The following is a 20682-nucleotide window of genomic DNA, read 5'->3' on the forward strand; positions in this document are numbered from 1 at the left end:
CCAGAATAAACGTTTGTGTTTATTTAATATATGTCTGTGCACTGTGCATATCTTCTTTGTATTTATAAACACATACACGTACTTGCATGTATAGATTTATAATTAAATACAATTTAAATTTTATAAAATTGTTTTTATATTTATGTTTTTCTTTGTATATGTGTTCATAAATACAAAATTAATTTGCACAGTGCACACACATATAATATTATAAACACAAACTTTTATTCTTGATGCGGCCCTAACATTTTTTTTTACAGTAAGAGAAGGTTACATATATTGAGTTCAATTTGTTAGCATAAAATATTTGTATGAAAAGATTCTATGAAATTTCATTTACGGTCATGTATTGTATTAAAGCACTGACAGACCATCTTAACAGTATACTCTCGGGGCGGGCCGCAAGTGCACTGGCAGTATATATCAGCGCACTCACCACAGTAATATTGGCGCCGACAACTGTTGGATTTATTATAAAAAATGTTATATGCCCCACTGAAAATATCTTAAATTATTTTAAAAGACATTATTAACCTAATATATTTGTTTGGTTCTTGTAAGCCAATTAATTATTTTATAGAAATTGCATACCTTTTAATTTTCTAAATCAGCAAAAAATCGACCTGCTGCCTCAAAACAAAAACAATCTCTCATAAAATAGAAATCATTTTAAAATAGCCTTACTTTTACCTACCCAGTTTTACAGACCACCAGTGGCCCACAAAGCAGAGCAGTTTAAAGTCCTTGAGTCTTGAGTTTCTATTACAGAATTGTTGAAATCTTTGCCTGCTTATTGTTTTCAGGAAGCTACTGGAATGCAGCGTCCTTCAACACACCGTCTTCGTATCTGCACTTCTCCACTTTTCAAGGAGAAACAAGTGCTGACATCTCCTTTTACTTCAAGACATCTGCTCCCTACGGCGTCTTCCTGGAGAACCTCGGGAACACGGATTTCATTCGTCTGGAGTTGAAATGTAAGGGCTTGGCTTCTTTCTCCCTCTTTCTCCAGGTCCCTCTCTCAGTATATCAGTCATCGTTTCATTTTCTTGAGCCCCCCATGTCTTTTTCACCGACTGTTCTTATGAATCCCACAGTTATGCACTTACTGCAGAGAAATGATAAGTTGTAAGAGAGTAAATGCAGTGATGGCACTTCAGCGGAATCGCATCTGAAATGCACTCATTGCCTATGTCCTCTGTCCTTATCTTTTTTGCTAGTGGACTGGTGCGTCTGGCTATTGTGATTAGGTCTGTATTTGTAGCCCTGATTACAATACATTTGCCTCAAATTTGCTACAGATTGTTCTCCGTTGAATATAAATCGAGGCTCATAGAAAAGAAAAATGTGGAGGCTTAAAACGCGCTCCGTAATTACTCATAAATTTCAATTTACTGAAATCAGACGGTTTCTTCCAAGATGGCTAGATTATAGATGTGGCAGTGTAACCAGGCGCTTAAATGGGTGGATAAGTTATTCTTACAGACCTAGAATGAATAAAAGAGAAATTTCTTTCTGCCAGATTGCGTTTGCACCCCCCGAGCCGAGCTGCGTGTTTCCTTCACACTGTTTACCGCAGAATAGGCAATCCGGAACGCAATAATATACCCTCACGGATAAATCCTGCGTTTCATGCAGCGTTTCAGGTTTCCTGAAGTGGCTCATTGTTGTCGAACGATTTTTCGCTCTCTTTAATGTTTTACTCGAATGTCTGTGTAAATCCCTGAATGCCGTTGTTATGTGTTTTGTCTCTCATTTCTGAATCAGCCAATTCCGCCATTTTTCATTTACCGAAAACCAAAACATCTGAAACAAAGCATGTAGTCAGCCGTGTTGGGCAAGTTACTTTTAAAAAGTATTTCATTACTAGTTACTGAGTACATATTCAAGGGTAAAATTTGATTGCTGGACAAATGACTCTCTCCAAAAAGTATTTATTTACTTTCTATATCCTATATCTTCTTTACGATGTTAAACGTGTTGTCTTCTCATTCTTAACATGGTCAACTTGTCAACTTGTTATTAGCAGGGGGTTCCCAAACATCTCAATCCTTGACCCACCGACAGGTAATTTGTGTCAAACACCAAATTTTTTACATCTGGAAAAAATTGTTTAGGTAGTTTTTATTCTTATCCTTACATGTAGTTGAGCACAACCTGCTTTAAAGGATCTGTTGATGAAAACATGATATAGTTTAAAAACAAATGGAAGCAGATCTGATATGTGATGTGAAAATTTTGAATAGTGAGTTCAGCGGATTCAAACCTGCTTCACGGCAGTGTCAATATTATTTTTCAATCATCTTTCGCACTTACGTTACACCACTAAAGCCGTTGATAAAACAGCACAGTTTTTATACTGTTTTCTGGAGGAGGAGTCACCTACATTTTCCGCGCTTTTGAAGCCCATATCCCAAAGAGTTTTTACAGAATCTATTAGTTAAAGTATTTTTTCTGTTGCCACCGTCCACACTACTTTTTCAAAAAAAATTACGCCGTTCTGCTGAATTTTTTTAAGTGAACTTTAAGTTTAAATTTGCCCTTCTTAAACTCCATCAAACACATTATCTGGGCAGCAGAAAGCCAAATATCTTACCCCCTCACATGCACCCCCACACCCAATCCTGAGCCAGGAGTGTGTCCTTTAGCCGGCTATATCTTCCCGGGCAGCCGTGTATCTCTCAAGGGCTCTGAAGAAGCCACATGGAGGGCTAGAAATCAGCTTACTTGCTCCATTTGTAGAGACGGCACCTCCTGCAGACACCCTGTCCTCAATTCAGGGGCACAAAACACTCAGGTTAGGACGTCACATTCCCTGCTCTTGTATTTACAAATACGTTCCCGAATCCTCTCAAAACTCATTATTTTTACACCCTGCTGCTTTACAGTTCCTTTGGTCTGAGAGAAGCAAATCTCATTCTCCTCCCTTTCTAAATAAAAATAGTAAAAAATTTAGGTGAGACCGAGCAGAGAGAACAGCGACTCGCTTAGTGATTTCTCAGAGGCGGGTGACAGCAAGGCATCAATCACTAGATGCGGGTATGCTGGAAAGGACGGCCAACTGGGCATTATGCATACAGCACGTGTAAAAGTCTACAGACCCATCTGTGAAGAAGACGGCACTCTCGGCTTTGAGTGTTTGTGCTGCTAGCGGGGCATGGATGCATACAAAGTGGCCCTGAATGAGGCTGGCATGATGATAATATGGGGAAACAGGAAGCTATTAGTGCTTGTTGCTGCTCACTTTGCCCCAGCAGTTGCACTGTCCTCCGGAGAGCAGAAGGTTATTTGGCACCCGTGAAGGAAGGGCTTCAACATGACAGATGTGCTCACTTTTTATATTCAGCTTCTTACTGAAGGATTCTGCTCAGCTATAGTTTCTGCTTATACGTGAGATCGGCACTTCCAAATGTAAGAAAGAAAATCTTGGTAAGGTTTCGATTATTTCTCCTAGACATATTAGAAAGCAATTTCTTAGAAGTTTTATGCTTCTCACACTTCACTTCTGAGGAAAAATTACAAGGAACCTCAAATCTCTCCTATAGATATTGTCATCAAAAAAATGTGAACTCTACCTTTTTATCTCCTTTTGGGAGACATTTTAAAGGCATCATGTATTCAACCTCATGTTGTTCAAAACCTTTTTCTTCCGTGGAACACAAAAAATATAATTTGGGAAATGTGGTTTTGTGTCCATACAGTGGAAGCCAATTTAAGCAAATGCTGTGTGGTGACCTGTGTTCATACAGGTTTGGAATGACATGATAGTGTGTAAATGATGAAAGAAGTTTCATTTTTAGATAAACTGTCCCTAAGAAATAATACAATCCACATTACTCCATTCATGTCATGAAATGTCTGTGAAAGAGCAAATCTGAGCAATAACAGTCAAGATGAGAAAACGTAATAAGTCTGTTTTGGTCCATTTGGAGATTTTATTTAAAGAGCCCACACTCTTATTTTTGTCATTCACCACTTCGCCTTGTACAGTGGCATCAGAGTAAAACATAGACACCGGTGCAGTACAGACAGGAAAAAAACTAGTTTGAAAGTACATGTGTGCTATTTGTATCAATGTCTGAGTTTTAGCCTCAGTGACTAAGCGTGTTGACAGCACCACCAGGTCATCATGTGCAGGACCCAGAGTAAACACTCCAGAGCTTTTCTCTAAAGCTGGATATTCACATGCTGCCCGCATCCTGAAAAGAAGAGAAATCTGCCCTGGCTGCAGGCCAGATATTAAGGATGTAATATTAAGGGTGTATTCAAACCAGCCGTGTGTGCGTGTGTGTGCGTGTTGGCAGAAGTGCAGATTGTGAAATTGAAGCTCTCTTTTTCTAGCCTTCCATTATCTCTCATCGATTTATGCTGAGACTCCTAATCCTACTTCCTTATTTTGGTTTGCCTGGTTTTCTTCAGTAACGACTCAAAACTAAGGCGTGAAATGAGCGAGGGTCATCACGTACGCTTAGTTTAGAACGGATGTGAGATTTCAGTCATGAAGATCAGCTGCCCTGTCTCTTCTGGCTTTGGTGCAGCACCCAGAAATCAGAATTGACAAATCTCAGTTATTGAATAAAAATATGAATTGATTTTATTTGAGATAGAGAGGCTAAGGGATGCAGCTATAATGTTTTATGAAATATTTTCTATAAATAAAAAATTGATTTTTGGTTTACATCTGTGTGTATATTGAACAAACTGTATTAAATTAGTCCAGGATTAAAATAAATAATGCTATTTTTAAACAGAGGAATTGTGTAGCTATAAAGGTTCTGACCTTTACAAAGATTGAAAAGTTTGAAATAAAAGTTTGAAAGACCATGTTTTTATGCTCGTGTGTGTCAAACCCAGTCTTAGCCTACGCATTAGGAAAAAAAGGATATTGGATTATATACTGGAGCATTATCTACCCGGTGCGCCCTCGAAAAGCACATCAAAATGTCACCTCTGTAGTGCTGACTGCAAATGAGGTCTGAGCACATGCCACAGTCTTCTGATTCACATTGGTCTTCCCCACTGATCCCATAAAAAACAATGCATACTGGGCAAGATTTACTAAACAGGGCAAAATAGCGTGAGAGCACAATTTAAAAAAGCGCCAAAAATGGGTGCAAAAATGTCTGTTAGTGATTTACTAACAAGGCGCACATAAAAAAACACAGATTTAATATCTCATTCCCATAATGACCGAGGCGATCTACAAAGAGCAGCGCAAATTAGCACTAGACATTAGATATGCTTTTTGGGCGTTAAATAAAGCCGCGAATACCACTACAATGACAAGCGTAAACCCTGGCAAATCACGTTGTGTGATTCATTTAAATACTCTCCTCCCATAAAGTTTGCGTCTGAAGAGGAAACTCATACAAATGCATATGCAATAAGGTCAGTCGCAAAAACAGCCACGGATTTTCAGCGTTAATATTCATTGTGTGTCTTTATAAATACCAACAGTCGGTGTTTTTAAGCCAAAAGAGACAATTGTGCTGCTGATGGCAGGAAATCTGGCCTCTTATTCTTAATGAAATATTTCACACAAAAGAGGGTCCACGTTGACTTTCCATAGTAGAAATAAAAATGTCAAAAGAAAAAAAAGTAAATGGGGACCATTTTTGGGTGACCTATTGCTTTAATACCTCTCTTTCTTTCTCTTGGTGCGTCTTGTTGGCATGATTGATCATTAAATGATTGATTTATGCTCACTGTCTGCCTTCTCCAACCTATTTAAGATCAAATCTTTTTATATATATATATTAGTGGTGGGCATAGATTAATTTTTTTAATCTAGATTAAAATGGCTCATTTGAATTCTGCCGAAGGCATTCAGAATATGTGTGCTACCCAAATAATGACTAAAAGTAAGTCTTTGAGAACGGGTTTCTCAAGCCAGGTGGCGCATTAGACCAGGGGCTCATCTCCTGTTTCCAAAATGCATCACAAACTGCTTGAGAAAGCTGTTCTACTATGATAATTGGTGATGAAAATTAAATTATGTTCAATAAGATGAACTTGTGTTTACTTCCGCATTAGCTAAGAGATGATTTGCGTTTAGGTGGTACTTGAGACTGGAAGAGCTCCTACAGTACATTTACATTTAGTTTACAAAGAGTGAGGGAGCAACAAGCGATATGTCATACAGGAGCCATAATACATTAGATCTCAATACAAAGTTACTGGTTTCAACTAAAGCTAGACCACTACCTGCTGAGAGAAAGTGTTTTTTTAAACCAATTCCGCATTGCACAAGGTGCAAACAACCTTAGTCTTCTCGATGTTTCCATTGAGAAGCTTCTTAAAAATTAATATTCCCTGAAGCAAACCCGGCGGCTTCATAGCTGCATCCATGTTAGCACGTCACGTTTGATGCGGTAATTTCACAGTAACGTTATGTTGTGTTCAGACCAAACGCGAATGGCGTGTCAAGCGCGAGTGATTTATATGTTAATGCAAAGAGCCAATAGACCTACTTGCTGCGCGAATCGCGCGAATGAAGCCCTGGTTATGAGATGATGAGGCGGCTTCTGCTTCCGCGAATGACGCGAATCACGCGAGTTGAAAAATCTCGTTCTCGCCCCGTACAGTGCAGTTAAGCTGGTATACATCCGTGCTAAAATATCAAGGTGAAAGTCTTCATAGCTTGTGTAGTATAGACCCAGCTCCCAACCCAACTTTGATAATAGATTAACGGCGACATTTTTTTTATCGCGCGATAAGAGTCTCACTGCGTTAACACCGTTAACGCCGTTAACGGCCCACCACTAATATATATACATGCTCTGGGAGTATCAGGTCTCACATGACATCAACTCACCACTATCGAACAATAATGCATCATTTTCTAACGTGATTTAGCAAAAAATGAAATTTCTATCAATGTTTTCTCACCCACATGTTGCTCAAGACTTTTAAGCCTTGCTTCTGTAAATGACGAAATGAGATCTCACGATTTTCCCAAATATTGAAGGTGAATAGTGCCCATGAGCTGTCAAAATAAAAAAAATTACTTCACAGAAAGTCTTTCTTTCATTCACACTCTTTCTCACTTGGGCCATGCAGATGAGGCTTTCAGGCTTCGGTTGGATTCAGCCATATGTACTGTTTGCTGTGAATCTTTGCATCTGGAGTGTTTCCAAAGCAGTCTGATGGTTAATTTCAATCCAATGTTAAATTCTTTCATGTTCAAAACGAAATGATTGAAGCTTCCTTCTTCAATGGCGAATGTTTTTTTCTCGTTTAAACATTAAATTTCAATAAGACCGGCAAATCGATTGATATGCTGTTTTTAAGATTCTTATGCACAAGTGCTTTTTAGAAGTCATCGCTGCATTCTGCGAATTTGCTGACACTAGAATCCCACTTACTGGACATGAACGTGTCTGTTAGACTTGTCAGATCATCCCAACAGGTTTTTTTCCAGAACAAAGCTCTTTTCTTCACTCTGTTCGGGCTGCTAGATGAATGTGAAGACGACTTGGGTCCTCTGTGGCCTCAGATGGACGAAGAGCTTCAGTCTGTCTTTGATGCATCTTTAATGAAGTGGGGGCTCTATGTGGGCTTGAGGGAGAACAGGCAACGTGACTCTTCAGAACACCTGACCGTTTGCATGAGAGTCTTGCTCGTAAAACATTGACAAATAGATGTGAAAACCACCTTTGAAGGATGGCATTTTGTAACTTTGATTTAATAATGTTAGGGGTATGTCTTCCTTCTGCTTAAATAACACAATTCACTAATTGACTCCTCAAATGCTTTTTTAAATATGATTTTTTTTTATTAGATATGCTTGCCATCATCTTTGGCTGAGCTCAGAAACAGTTGCATTATTGTGAAAATGTCATTTGCATTGGTAATGCGTATAAAAGCCATCCGTGTGGTATCATGAAATGTATTGCTCTATTGGTGTGATAGTTCAGCTCTCCGCCAGTTTGGCGGACTATCAAATATAAAAACAACACTTTTCACTACATCGGCTTGCTGGTTTTGTTTTGTTTTCCTGCTAAATGTAAAAACAGTGGTCGGCTGAATGCCCACAGTTGTGGACAGAGCAACAGTACGCTCATATAAACAAACGCACAAACACACATAAATGAATGCACTCTAGAAGTAGAGTGACACAGACTTGATGCTCAACGTTGGCTGGCCAAGTAGAGTATATCCAATTACAAGGATCAGAGGGCTGAGCACGATGGAACAGCCCTAGTCTGAACCGCACACCTGCCAGGCCTGCCCCTTCCTCTCTTTACCTCTCTCTCTCTCTGTCATTTGCCATCTCTCTCATAAGAACTCTACAACATTCGCAAAGAGGGCTTGTTTGCGTTTTATAGTGATAGTTCACACAAAAATGAATTCAATTTTATGCAAAATTACTCTTGCTCATGTTGATCGAATCCTGAATGACTAAATGAGCACATTACGAGAAATCTAGAGGAATGGTTGTTGGAGTTTTCAATTTATCTGGAATGGACCTTTTGCACTACAAAAAGGCACTATAAAAATATAATGCACTATATTTTTCCGGGTTCAGCTTAATTAAAGCTCAATCGGCTTCTTACACAAACAATATATAAATGTATTGCTTCAGAATAATTGTGTTTTGTGTCCATTTTGATGCTCCAGTCCCATTAACTGTAATGGTATAGAAAAAATAGCTTGTTTAAGCTTACGGCTAAAAATGATTGATACGGTTTATAAACCTGACACTTACATTATAATACAAACGTGACCTCGAATACAAAACCTATGTGAATTTATGTAGGCATGTGCGCTCATAAATCTGCTAAAACTGGCTTCAACTGTTCCTCTGTGAGTGTTGAAACAGCTGTCTCATGGCACTGTGCCACAGGTTAGGAGCGCTGGCTGACCGTGCCATTGTTACCTTCCACTTCAGAATGTGAGCTGAACAGGTGGCTTATGAATGGCGCTGAAACACGGTCCTTCATTCCTAATTCCTCCTGTCTGCACAGCATCTGCATTTTGAAGAACAGTGAAACATCACCCCCTAGTGACCGCAACATGAACACTTGACAACAAAAAGTAGAAAGACATGTGAAGGACCTCATCAGAAGAAAAGAACAAAGAACATAAATGGTGACTGTAAAGTATATCAATCATTCTAAGAGATATTAAAATGTCTGGTGAGTCACGGTTGATGATTGTAACATCTGGATGAAAATAAAGAGAAAGAGTCCTGGAAATAATAGTTCCTAAGTGTTATGTTTTGTGGAGCATCTGTGCAGCAGGGTTAGAAGGTAAAAAGGGCTCTGAGTGATTGATGTGTGATGTAAAATATCTGTAGTCATTATATCTCAAGTAAGTATTGTCGAATGGGTGACCAGTATAAAGTAACGATCAGTGGTACATAATAGTGATCCGTTAATTATTCAAAACAAAATTATTATGAAGCGTCTTTTTTTAAATTATCTACAGCAGCTGTTTCATTTGATGTTGATTGTTAAGAATATAATTAGTTTAAAAAAAAATTGTGTATTATTCGAGGAGATTGAAGTATTTAGATTTAGTAGATATTTTTTTTGGTTATGCATAGGGCTGTCACAATATCAGTTATTCACTTACACAATTATAGCTAGAAACATTATCGCGATGTCTTTTAAAATAAAAATCACACAAATTATTTTCTTGTTTTCCAGTAAAAATGACTACAAATTCTTGAATCAAGATGCATTTTCTCGATGAGCAAAACGACCTAAGAAAATAAGTCTTGTTTTAAGAACGAATTCACTGACATGTCATTTTTTTACTTAAAACAAGCAAAAAAATCTGCCAATGGGATAAGAAAAATAATCTTGAATCAAGGTTTACCTTTTTCTTAGTCACTCAATTCAAGATTAGTTAGTTCTTACCCCATTGGCAAATTTTTTTGCTTGTTTTAAGCACAAATTCACTGAAATTTAATATTTTCGTTATGGCGTAAGGGAGAGACTCTCGAGGATTCATGTCGCTGATAAATACAAATATGTCTCCATTTTGTTAGCAACGCCCCACTTACAAACTAGTCAGTTCTCTGTGAACGAAATCCCGCCTACATCTCTTTCTCATATCGGAAGCTGCTTCACTTGGAAATACATCACAAAAGGGAGGAAAATACAATCACTTTTAATATCATGGTTGTTGTCAAAACCGGTATATGACACACTTATGTCCTTAAAAAATTCTTCATGACCCTCAAAATGAATCCCAGAAGGACTGTTGCCCTGTTTAAAGTAAACTATTTGTACACTTTTTATTGAAGGCTGTTTAAACAGTCAGCAAGATAAACTAAGAAATGTTTAAATAAAAGCAAAAAAATCCAGAAATAGCAAGTGTGCTGTTAAGCGTGTGTGTATCTAGGTGGCCAGCTGTTCAGACTGTAAAGGGCACAGCTTGTTGCAGTAGGCAGAATATAAAACTTCCAGTCAAAGGCACACAGGTTGATTTTTCACCGTGTCACAGATACTGTACGCTTGAGTTCCTAACTGATAAGACATGTCTGCTCCTGCCGCACACACCTGCATCATATCACAGCACTTTAACTTCCTAAAGTGTGGACAATAGCAGTGGCCGGATATCACTGCAGACTCACCGCGCTGCCAACACAAAGCCCGTCTATTATAGCTCCAGCCTTCAGTATCTGCACAGTCATAGTAACCCTGTCCAAATAGAGCCGGTCGGCCCAATAAATTCAGAGATATGTTTGACTCAAAGCCAGGTTTATCCTTTTAAATGAGTTCCCTTCACTATGCAAATGGCAGGATTTATATCATGCATATAATATTGAATCTGTGTCACATTTTTAATTGTGAGATTATGCTTTTACCTACCAGTCATATTAAACCGTGGTGTTTATGGAGGAGCGGTGCATTGTAGGCGAATGATGATTCTGCTGTGACGCGTCTCAGGTGTTAACGGATGATTCTAAATCAGGATTTTCAAGGGATAAAACCCCAAGAGGTCTCACCTTCTGGGGACAAGAATGACAATAGGAAGTCTTGGCGCAAACACTTGTCTCCATTCGTTATAAACACGTCTCCTCCTCCAGGAGTGCAGCTGTCAATCTTCATTGTTTATGCAGAAGAATATTCAACACTGAGTCATAAAAAGCTGGAATGAATTCAGCGTGGTGAACATACTCGCTCCCTAAGCTTTTTGAAGGCCTGTTTTAATGATGTACCTAAGCTTTAAAAGGTTCGGTAATTGTGAATTTTGAAAATACTGCATTTGTTCTGAAAACATGAAGGTAGAAAAATAAACCCTGTTATAGAATAAACAAGTATGCAGAACTATCTAGATTCATAACAAAAAGTGTATCAATGTAGTGCATGACTATGTAATGTATTATTTTCTGGGATTTTTTCTCTTGAAGCAATATATACTATACTGTAATGTGATGCTTGTACATAACTCTTATTCAATAACAGTACATTTCCTACCAAAGAAAATTATATCATTTATTTACAACATATTTTTTTTTCATTCTTCCTATTTTACTATCAAAACTTCAGAGGCTTTTTATTTGTTATTAAATATTCAATAAAATCACTTAGTCTTTGACCTACAGCAATGCATTCATTGTGTTTGACTCTCTCTGTAGCATCTACGGTGGTGTCGTTCTCATTCGATGTCGGAAACGGGCCTGTGGAGCTAAACGTTCACTCTCCCAGTCGTGTGAACGATGACCAGTGGCACCGGGTGAGTGCGGAGAGGAACATGAAAGAAGCCATTCTGACACTAGACCAGAAATTCAAAGAGATCCGACCTGCTCCTACGCAAGGACACACACGTCTGGAGCTCTACAGCCAGCTTTATGTTGGTAAGAACAACGCACATTTGACAGATACACTCTAAACTCAAATATGCTTTTTTTTTTTTTAAACAGTAGCTGCATATTACACAGCCACATATACACACTGACACATTTGTTTTACATACTTCTACACGTGTAGATAAGTTCTAACAAGATGTGCAAAAGTATGCTCGCATATTTTCAGAAAATGTCTTTTTCTGAGGAGTTAGTGAGACTTGTATTTAGGAGACCTGGAGGACAATGAAGGATTTGTTTTCGTTACCACATTCAAACAGAAAACACGATCCCTCCTCATTCTCTATCTGTTCTTTTGTCAGTTTTATGTATTCATTTATTTGTTTTTCTTGCTCTAAACTCTGTCTGTCTTTGCTGAAAACTCGTCTCTTGGAGTTCCTGAGCTCTTTGTTCTTTCCTGAAAGTGTATTTATAGTCACCAGTGTAAATGCAGGTGCAGCTACTGAAACCTTAATGGACATGACCCGCGGGAGCTCACCGTTCACCTCCAAAGTGAGAAAAATCCACTGGTAGAAGAGACGGTTGGGAAAGGGTTTGACTTGAATAGGGCTGAAAAAGTGCTAGGAAGCAGCAGGGGATGTGTCTTATAATAGTGTGTGTGTGTGTGTGTGTGTGTGTGTGTGTGTGTGTGTGTGTGCGTGTGTGTGAGTGTGTGTGTGTGTGTGTGTGAGAATGTGTGTGTCGGTGCATGTAATACTAACATGAAAAGCTAGTCGTGTCACTCATAAGGCAATTATCTCTTATACAGCATGGCTTTAGGCATTCATTGTGCGATTTTGTTCTTTGACTTATTCTTTTCAGCAAATGACTTTGATGCTCATTAAGAGAATATGGAAAGATTATTCGCCGATATGGCTCTCTTGAGGGAGCTTTTAGAACGGACGTCTAGGTTGTGAATTTAATAGTACATGTCAAGAATATTTCTTTTTTGCACAAGCTTTTCAGTCAAGTCAATTCAAGTCAATTGTGGATACATTCATCAGAGAATTCCTTCATCTTAAAGGGACAGTTCACCCAAATGTAAATATTCTGTCATCATTTACTCAACCTCCAGTTGTCTGTTTGAATTTCTTTGATCAGATATTTGGAAGAATGCTTGTAACCAAACAGTTCCTTGACACCATTGACTACCATAGTAGGAAAAATGACAACGGTAGTCAAAAGTGCCCAAGCACTGTTTGCCATCCTACATTCTTCAGAATATCTTCAACAGAACAAAGATATTTGTAAAGCATTTTTTTCTACTATGGTAGTCAATGGTGGCCAAGAACGGTTTGGTTAGAAGCATTTTTCCAATTTTGTACAGATTTGAACTTACAGAACTTAAAGGGGTCATATTGCTCGAATACACTTTTTTCTGTGTCTTTGATTTGTCATAAGTTGCCATGCCACACACACACAAAAATTGGTGCTATTTAGCACCAAAAGTGGTTATTTGCTTGCGATCATAAGGAAACCGCTTTAAGTGCCATTTCTTGGTGCTTCAGTGGTTCTTCAGAGGTTTTATGGGGATAGAACCTCAGTCATCCCAAAGAACCGCTGAAGAACCACTGAAGCACCAAAATATGGTTCAATATAGCACATAAATTGGTTCCCCTTTGATTACGAGCCAAGAACCACTTTTAGGGCTATATAGCACTATTTTTTTGTGTGTATATTAGACAAAGTTGCTCACCCAGACCTGCATGAAACACCTCATGTAACCACTCCCACACAAATCTACGTCAGTTCGTGGTATGATTTGACAGAGCGATATGCTTTGTAAAAAATCTGCGCATTTCAGAGAAAAAGAGATACAAAGATACACAGTATGTGGAAAATACAGCGTTTTTTAATCTTAAATCGTGTATACACATTGCTCTACATCTAAAAAAAACGATAATATTCGTTTAGCTGTGTCATATCACCCCTTTAAGGGTGAGTAAATTAAGACAGAATTTAAATTTGGGGGTAAACTGTTCCTTCAAATTCGTTGTCCATGGGGCAGGTAAAATATAATTTTCATCGAGCAACTCGATGTCTTTGGTCTCTGACCCTCTGTGGGAAAACTAATTGGTTTGTATGTGCTGAGTAGGCAGAGCAGGATATGTCCAGACCTGTCAAGCATCTCTCTTGCTCTCATCTCCTTATGAATTGCTCAATGGAACGCTGTGTTTCATGTCATCATTTATTGATAAAGCCAATTTCCTTCTATTTCCTTTCACCCTTGAATGCTTGTGTCTATTTGAATTTGGTTTGCATTTATAGTGCCCTCTTTTTTAATGGAGGATTAAATGCCTGTTCATTCTTTATTGTCTTCATATCAAATAACAAGCAGACCTTTGCACCACAAATCCATTTCAGCAGGTTTGCTTTCAACTATTTTCAGAATCTTTCATTCTTTTAAACTCTACATCATTACATTTTCTTTTTACTGCTGTTTTATTTCCCTCTGCTCGGTCTTTGTAATGCACTGTTAAGTATTCTAAGCACTGCATGCTTTTGTCTCATTCTGTTATTTGTATTATTTTTTTGGGTTGTGTTGTTTTTCTGTCATCACCATCTTGCTTGCATGTCTGGGCGGCATTGGCTCTCCACAGGGAAGCCGGCATCATGGGCCTGTCAGGACAGTAGGTAACTTTTTTCTACAAAATACCCCAACAAGCAGTCTTGGTGTGACTGGAGAATGAACAAATAAATATTGTTCTATCTATATTTGTACATCTATCAATCTGTTTGTCTATCTATCTTTCTGTCTATCTCGCTGTCTGTCTGTACATGGACTATTATTTTGCTCAGGTAATCGTTTTCTGCAGTATAAGGCTACAGTCATCCTAAAGACTGCAGGGGTTAAAGCGGATAAAAACGATTCCACTGGGCAAGATAGTCTTATAAATGTAATATGCTAATTCATTACAGTTTCATTAGAGAATAATTTCCCATTCAGGTCTCATCGGAGATGGAAGCAGTGAACTTTAGAAGGGTTTTAACAGCTCGCCATAACAGCCTTTTTCATTCACTTGGGTTTATTCACACTATAGTAAACTGTGAAAAGTTCTGAAAGAAACATAGTTTGACTAATCATGGCTTTGTGAAGAAGGAATATAGAGTAAATATAAATATTTGGCATTCATAGAAAGAAATCCCATGGCTTTATGAGCCAAGAATCCAGGTCATCATCTGAGTAAAAGTTTACGGAAAGAATTGAGTTAAGGAAACTTTTCGCAAAAAATTTCAATCGTCAGATTATAATGCAATAGTCAGCCCAACTACAACATATTGTCATGAAATACAGGGAAGAACCCAATTGCAGGCAGCAGTGGTAGAAGTGATGTTGACAAAAATACACTTTTACTAATAAAGAAAAGACCCACGATGGGGCAAAACATGAAACCGGAAACAAATGATCAAACTAAAAACTTGCCACAAGGGGGACAAACCAAACAAGGTCAATTATCAAAATAATAAGTCCAAACACGAATAGGGGGAAGCCCAAACATGAACACAGAATCTCTAGGATGACATGAACGGGGATGCAGCGATGGCATTAACAAACAATGAACCGACGGGGAACAAAGGGCACTGAGAAAATATATAGGGAGACGCTAACTAGGGAAGATTGAAACGTGACGCTGACGGGCAGGTGACAAGACTTAAACACTGATGGGAACTGGCTGGACATCGAGGCGGATGACACTAATGGGGCGCTAACGGAAAACAAGGGGCGGGGCTAGAAGACGTGACATCGGAGAGAGAGCATGGCATTACAAAATCAAAACAATGCCATGCCCTTTTTCCACATAAAACACATGGGTATGTCATGATCCTGCCACAAGACCTGAAAATCATGACAAGCAGAGTCAGGATCATGACACATATATTCTAATTCATATCATGTCTTTGGAAGAATTCATACAACTTTTTGAATTTGACAGTGTGATAAATTGTAGTAGGGTCATGGATCTGTTCACCTTTAATAAATAATGAATGCAACTTGCCTATTTACTATTAATCTAGTATTAATCTAGCAAACGATTTCATGTATTTTGTTTAAGTGGAAAGATTCCCACAATAAAAAAAGTGTCCGAACATGACATTGAAGAGGTCCCTATTGTGAAATTCTAGTAGGTTTCCCAGTGTAATTTCTCCAAGGTCTGTTTTATTGAATAGTACAAAACATAATAAATCCAAGAAAAGGCTTAACGTCTCATTAAAGTCTCATTTAACCTTGTTTTCAAGCTTGTTGTTGGACCTCCACTGTAAAGGCGAAATATTGACTAGTCGTCCTCTCTTCTCCTTCAGGTGCAGCGGGAGGTCAGAGAGGATTTCTCGGATGCATCCGATCTCTCAAGATGAACGGGGTGACCCTTGATTTGGAGGAGAGAGCGAAGGTCACGCCTGGAGTGAAACCCGGGTGCTCGGGTCACTGCACCAGTTTCGGGGTGTATTGCCGTAACGGGGGCAAGTGTGTGGAGAAATACAACGGCTATTCTTGTGACTGCACCTCCACAGCCTATGATGGACCTTCATGTACCAAAGGTCAGTATCTAACCCATACCTCAAACTTTTCGCACCTGAATTTGGATATTAAGAATGAATAGATTATAACTCACACCTTATGTCTTCTTATAAAAGAGTGTCTAGATATTCTCCCCTTCCTTTCCACCTATGAGGATCCCTTTCCACCCCCCTCGTTTGAATATGCTAATAGCATGACTGACATGAAAAGCCCTCTGTCAAGACCTCCATCAAGCTGAGCGTGTCTTCCATGCAAAGATGACGGTTCCCTGAGAGTCTCCATCTTTGCCCTCAGCGTTCTCCATTTCCTTCCACCTGAAATATGCATGAACAGCCTTGTAATTGCAAGGTTTTAGCTCACATTTCCATTTACACATATTTACTTGTGCCGTATTGGGTATTGCAGTCAATAATGAATTATCTCGGATTCAGCGGCCTTGGGTCAATGCAGCTGCTTCCACAGGCTGACATACATCTGCGGCTCAGTAATGCGCATCACATTCACTTTCTGCTGTCATGGATGTGCTTCACTATGTTATTTAGCACATTTTTTATACATTTAATAAATGTTGGTCTCTATATAATGAACTAGAGATCTACTGTAATTTATATACATTTATTTTATAGGTACATATATATTATTTGGTTACATATATATTACATATTATACATATGGCCAGCATCCAAATCAACCTGTATACCTGGGACACTATATTGTAAAAGGCACCGTCCTTTGGATGAGACGTTAAACACAGGTCCTGACTCCCTGTTGTCATTAAAGATCCCAAGGCACTTCCCGTCAAGAGTAGGGGTGTAAGCCCTGGCCAGATTCCCTCCACTGGCCCTTGTCAAGCATGGCCTCCTAATAAGACCCACCTTCTGAATTGGCTCTATATATCTCTCCTCTCCACCTATAGCTGGTGTGTGGTGAACGTACTGGCGCGTTGTACTGTGGCTGTCGTCGCATCATCCAGGTGGATGCTGCACACTGGTTTGTAAAGCGCTTTGGGTGTACAGTAATACGATGACAGTAATGTATTGATTACTTTTTACAAAAAATATTTTATTTTTTACATGATCTGGGCCAATTTAGTGTGTGCCTGTCTGGCCTGTCAGGAATAAACAAATAGACTTCAAAACCCTTGTTCTCTAATCTCTATGGTGCTGTGGTGTTGGCAAACGCTCTCACACTGTAATTGGACCTTGAGAATAAAACAAGATTCTGATCCCACATTCTTTTTTACAGTGTTTTACATTCATACACTTTAATGATTCTTAACATAAAGGTTTAAATCTGATTATGTATTCAGGAGTTTCACCAAACCATCTGTTCGCCTAATTGTAGAGGATTACGGGGTATAGGAACTATGTGGCCTCTCTGTTTATCGTAATGACAGATACTTTTAATTTACTCATGCTTTTGCCTGCGGCTTTAATCAGCAGTAGCAGGACGTTTATTTATATCGCCGTGTTCCTCCGCAGAATGAGCCAATTTCTGGTCGAGCCAAGAATCACTGCACGGTGTATATGAAAACATACAGTATACTGTTATTAGTATGGACAGTAGAAGTGAGCAGTTTGTTGAATAGCTTTAAATGGATAGTTCACCCTAAATGAAAATTCTGTTTTCATTCACTCACCCTCTTGTCATTTCAATCCAGTATGAAAAAAAAAAGATATTTGGTACCTGCACAATTGCGGCACCCATTATCTTCTATTGTATAGACACAAAACCAATGCAAGTGAAGCAGTGCCAGTTAACAACATTCTTCAAAATATCTTCTTTTGTGTTCTGCGAGAAGTCTTACAGGTTAGAAACGTGAAGAGGGTGAGTCAATGATGACAGATTTTTTTGGGGGGTAAACTATCACTGTAAGTAGTTCAGTAGTAAATGACCCACACTATACGTTTGAAAGTATACTATAATATACTAATACTGTACATAAAAACCTTTACATGTACCTTCAACTAAAGGTACAACAAAGAAACAACCTCATAACAAAACATTAAAGTGGACTTTGTACTCAAGAGCTGCATTTTCTTATAAAAGGTATGGAGGGAAATCCTGTCCCCGTTGCTCTTGAACCACAGCGCAGCCTCATAAAAAAAGGTAGAGAATGCTCAAGGGCTTCACCGCAAATAATTAAACCAATCTATAGTCTCTGCACTGATTTTCTCTTCCTCTCCCAATACAGCATTTTTTGCCAAGCTCATTTGTCTGTTCCCCTGGGTAACATGGCTGAATAGGAGAATAGGAATGCAATGAATAGCAGATAAACCCACCTCGTTCTCTGCGTACTTGAGATATTCAGCGCGGGTTCGCGTTGTTATGTTCGTTCGCTCTCTTTTTACCCTTGTGTGTATTTACTTCATTACCCATCTTGATTTCCCATGGTTCTTTCTGTTCCACCCCATATGCAACAAATCCTGCGCTGTTTATACAGCTCGTGTAAGACAAATCCACGCACACTTGCACACACTTCCTAGCAGTCAGGTTAAACGATCCGTGTAAGGACCTTTGTTCTCCCCTAAAGTAAAAGGGTAACAATAAGGTGTCCTCTCTATTTTATGGCTTCCGGTGAAGCCCGCTCATGAATACAAAACATGTCAGTTTTCTGAAAGCATCTCTCTCTTTTTCCAGACGTCGGAGGTTTCTTTGAGGCAGGGACACTGGTCAGATATAACCTCACACCAGACGGGGTGGCCGCAGCCTCCGGCTTGGATGACAAGAGCATAACTCATAGCGCTTCAACAGATATGAACCTTACACGCGAAGACCTCACCTTCAGTTTCAGTACCTCCACGTCTCCTAGCGTTCTGGTCTATGTCAGTTCTAAAACCCGGGACTACATGGCAGTGGTGCTTCGTCTTAATGGTAAGACATGTTGATGGTAGGAATATTTATGTCTGCTCTGTATCTTTGTATTCATCTTCAACAAAATGTTGCTGTACAGTCCATTTAATATTTAGTGTAACTCCTGGAGGACCACAGTCCTGTTTGTTTAGGGTTGGAGCCGAACTCTTGAATAGTCTCTTCAACATGTCATGCTATATTAAGTGTAGACTTTAGTCAGAGTAGATGCCGTATTTAAATATTGTAAGTATAAGGGTGTGATGAATCGAAGTACAAACAAATCAATGAAGAAACTACGTTTTTGTTCGCTTTTACAAGAGTACAGTATGAATTATTGAATCAATTATATTTCAATTCCAGGCAAATTAAATATGGTGTTTAGTCTGGCATTTAGAAATCATATACTGGTTACACACTCGTTCAACCTCGTAGAGAATCTTTACAGTTCATCAGGGAGACACGAGACAGAGAATTTAGAGGAGCATAAATTCTGTCGCGTGTAAATAAACAGTAAAAGCTAATTATGTGACAAATGACATCACTGTTTGTTGGCATAAGCACAACCCTCTGATCCATTCACGTCTGCTATTTAATAAAGACTTTAAAGGGATCATTTATTCTATTTCAAACCTGAATGTCTTTTTTTTAAGCAAAACACAAAGGAAGATATTTTGAAGAATCTCGGTAACCGAACAATGGAGCTACCCATTCACTTGCATTGGTTTTGTGTCAATTCAATGGAAGTGAATGGGTACTGTTACCAATTTCCGGGTGAACTATCCCTTTAAACAGAAACACACCATAAATGTTTTCTTATAAGACCATTCCATAAAATGTAAAGTGAACGCAAAACCCTGATTTTACGTAATTCCTTTGGCTAAGTTTCCGAAGCCTACAATAAATGTATCTCTGCTGCCTTCTACCCACATGCAGTTATGTTCTTCTCTGTAGTCTGTTGCGCCATATGAGTGTACAGTAGGGGTGAGGGATGTCAACAAATTTTAGATTGAGACTGAGATTCACAATGACCTTAATTACTTAAATGTTTCTTTCTCATTCTCTGTCTCAACCCGCTTCGCTCAGGGCACCCTGCAGCTGCGTTACAATCTTGGTGGTCCTCCGGGAACCGTTCACCATTGATATTGACCAAAAGAACCTGGCCAACGGGCAGCCTCACACCGTTAACATCTCTCGCGTGTAGAGAAACATAGAATACAGGTACAACATATACACAACCGACTAATATACAGTTGTAGGGGGATTAAAGATGTGAGCTAGTAGCCGCACACTTGACATTGTTCCATTGCTTCCATTGTGTACCTCATTTGCTTTGGATAAAGCATCTCTAAATGACTAAGTGTATATGTTCACACTAGTCTGCAAGCAAAGCATGTGCGTGTAAGCACAGTTTTTTGAGTAGATTGTGCACTGGCTGTTACCCATGATGCACCATCTTCAGGCCCGTCTGCACTACGGAAGCAAGATAATTGAAAGCCCATATTGATCCTGAACTTAG

The 20682-nt window shown here is 38.9% G+C and overlaps 1 protein-coding gene across 1 annotated transcript in view; it reads left to right on the plus strand.

Moving 5' to 3' along the window:
- The window catches only part of cntnap2a (contactin associated protein 2a), a 228974-nt gene extending 209773 nt beyond the window's left edge, over positions 1–19201 (plus strand). Inside the window, exons 16-19 of the mRNA XM_056737624.1 lie at positions 804–974; positions 11588–11806; positions 16097–16333; positions 18954–19201. Coding sequence (XP_056593602.1) covers positions 804–974; positions 11588–11806; positions 16097–16333; positions 18954–19201 — 875 coding nt within the window. The remainder of the gene's footprint in view (positions 1–803; positions 975–11587; positions 11807–16096; positions 16334–18953) is intronic.
- The last annotated feature ends 1481 nt before the right edge of the window (positions 19202–20682 follow it).

Source organism: Triplophysa dalaica, chromosome 23, assembly GCF_015846415.1.
Source record: "Triplophysa dalaica isolate WHDGS20190420 chromosome 23, ASM1584641v1, whole genome shotgun sequence".
Taxonomy (NCBI): domain Eukaryota; kingdom Metazoa; phylum Chordata; class Actinopteri; order Cypriniformes; family Nemacheilidae; genus Triplophysa; species Triplophysa dalaica.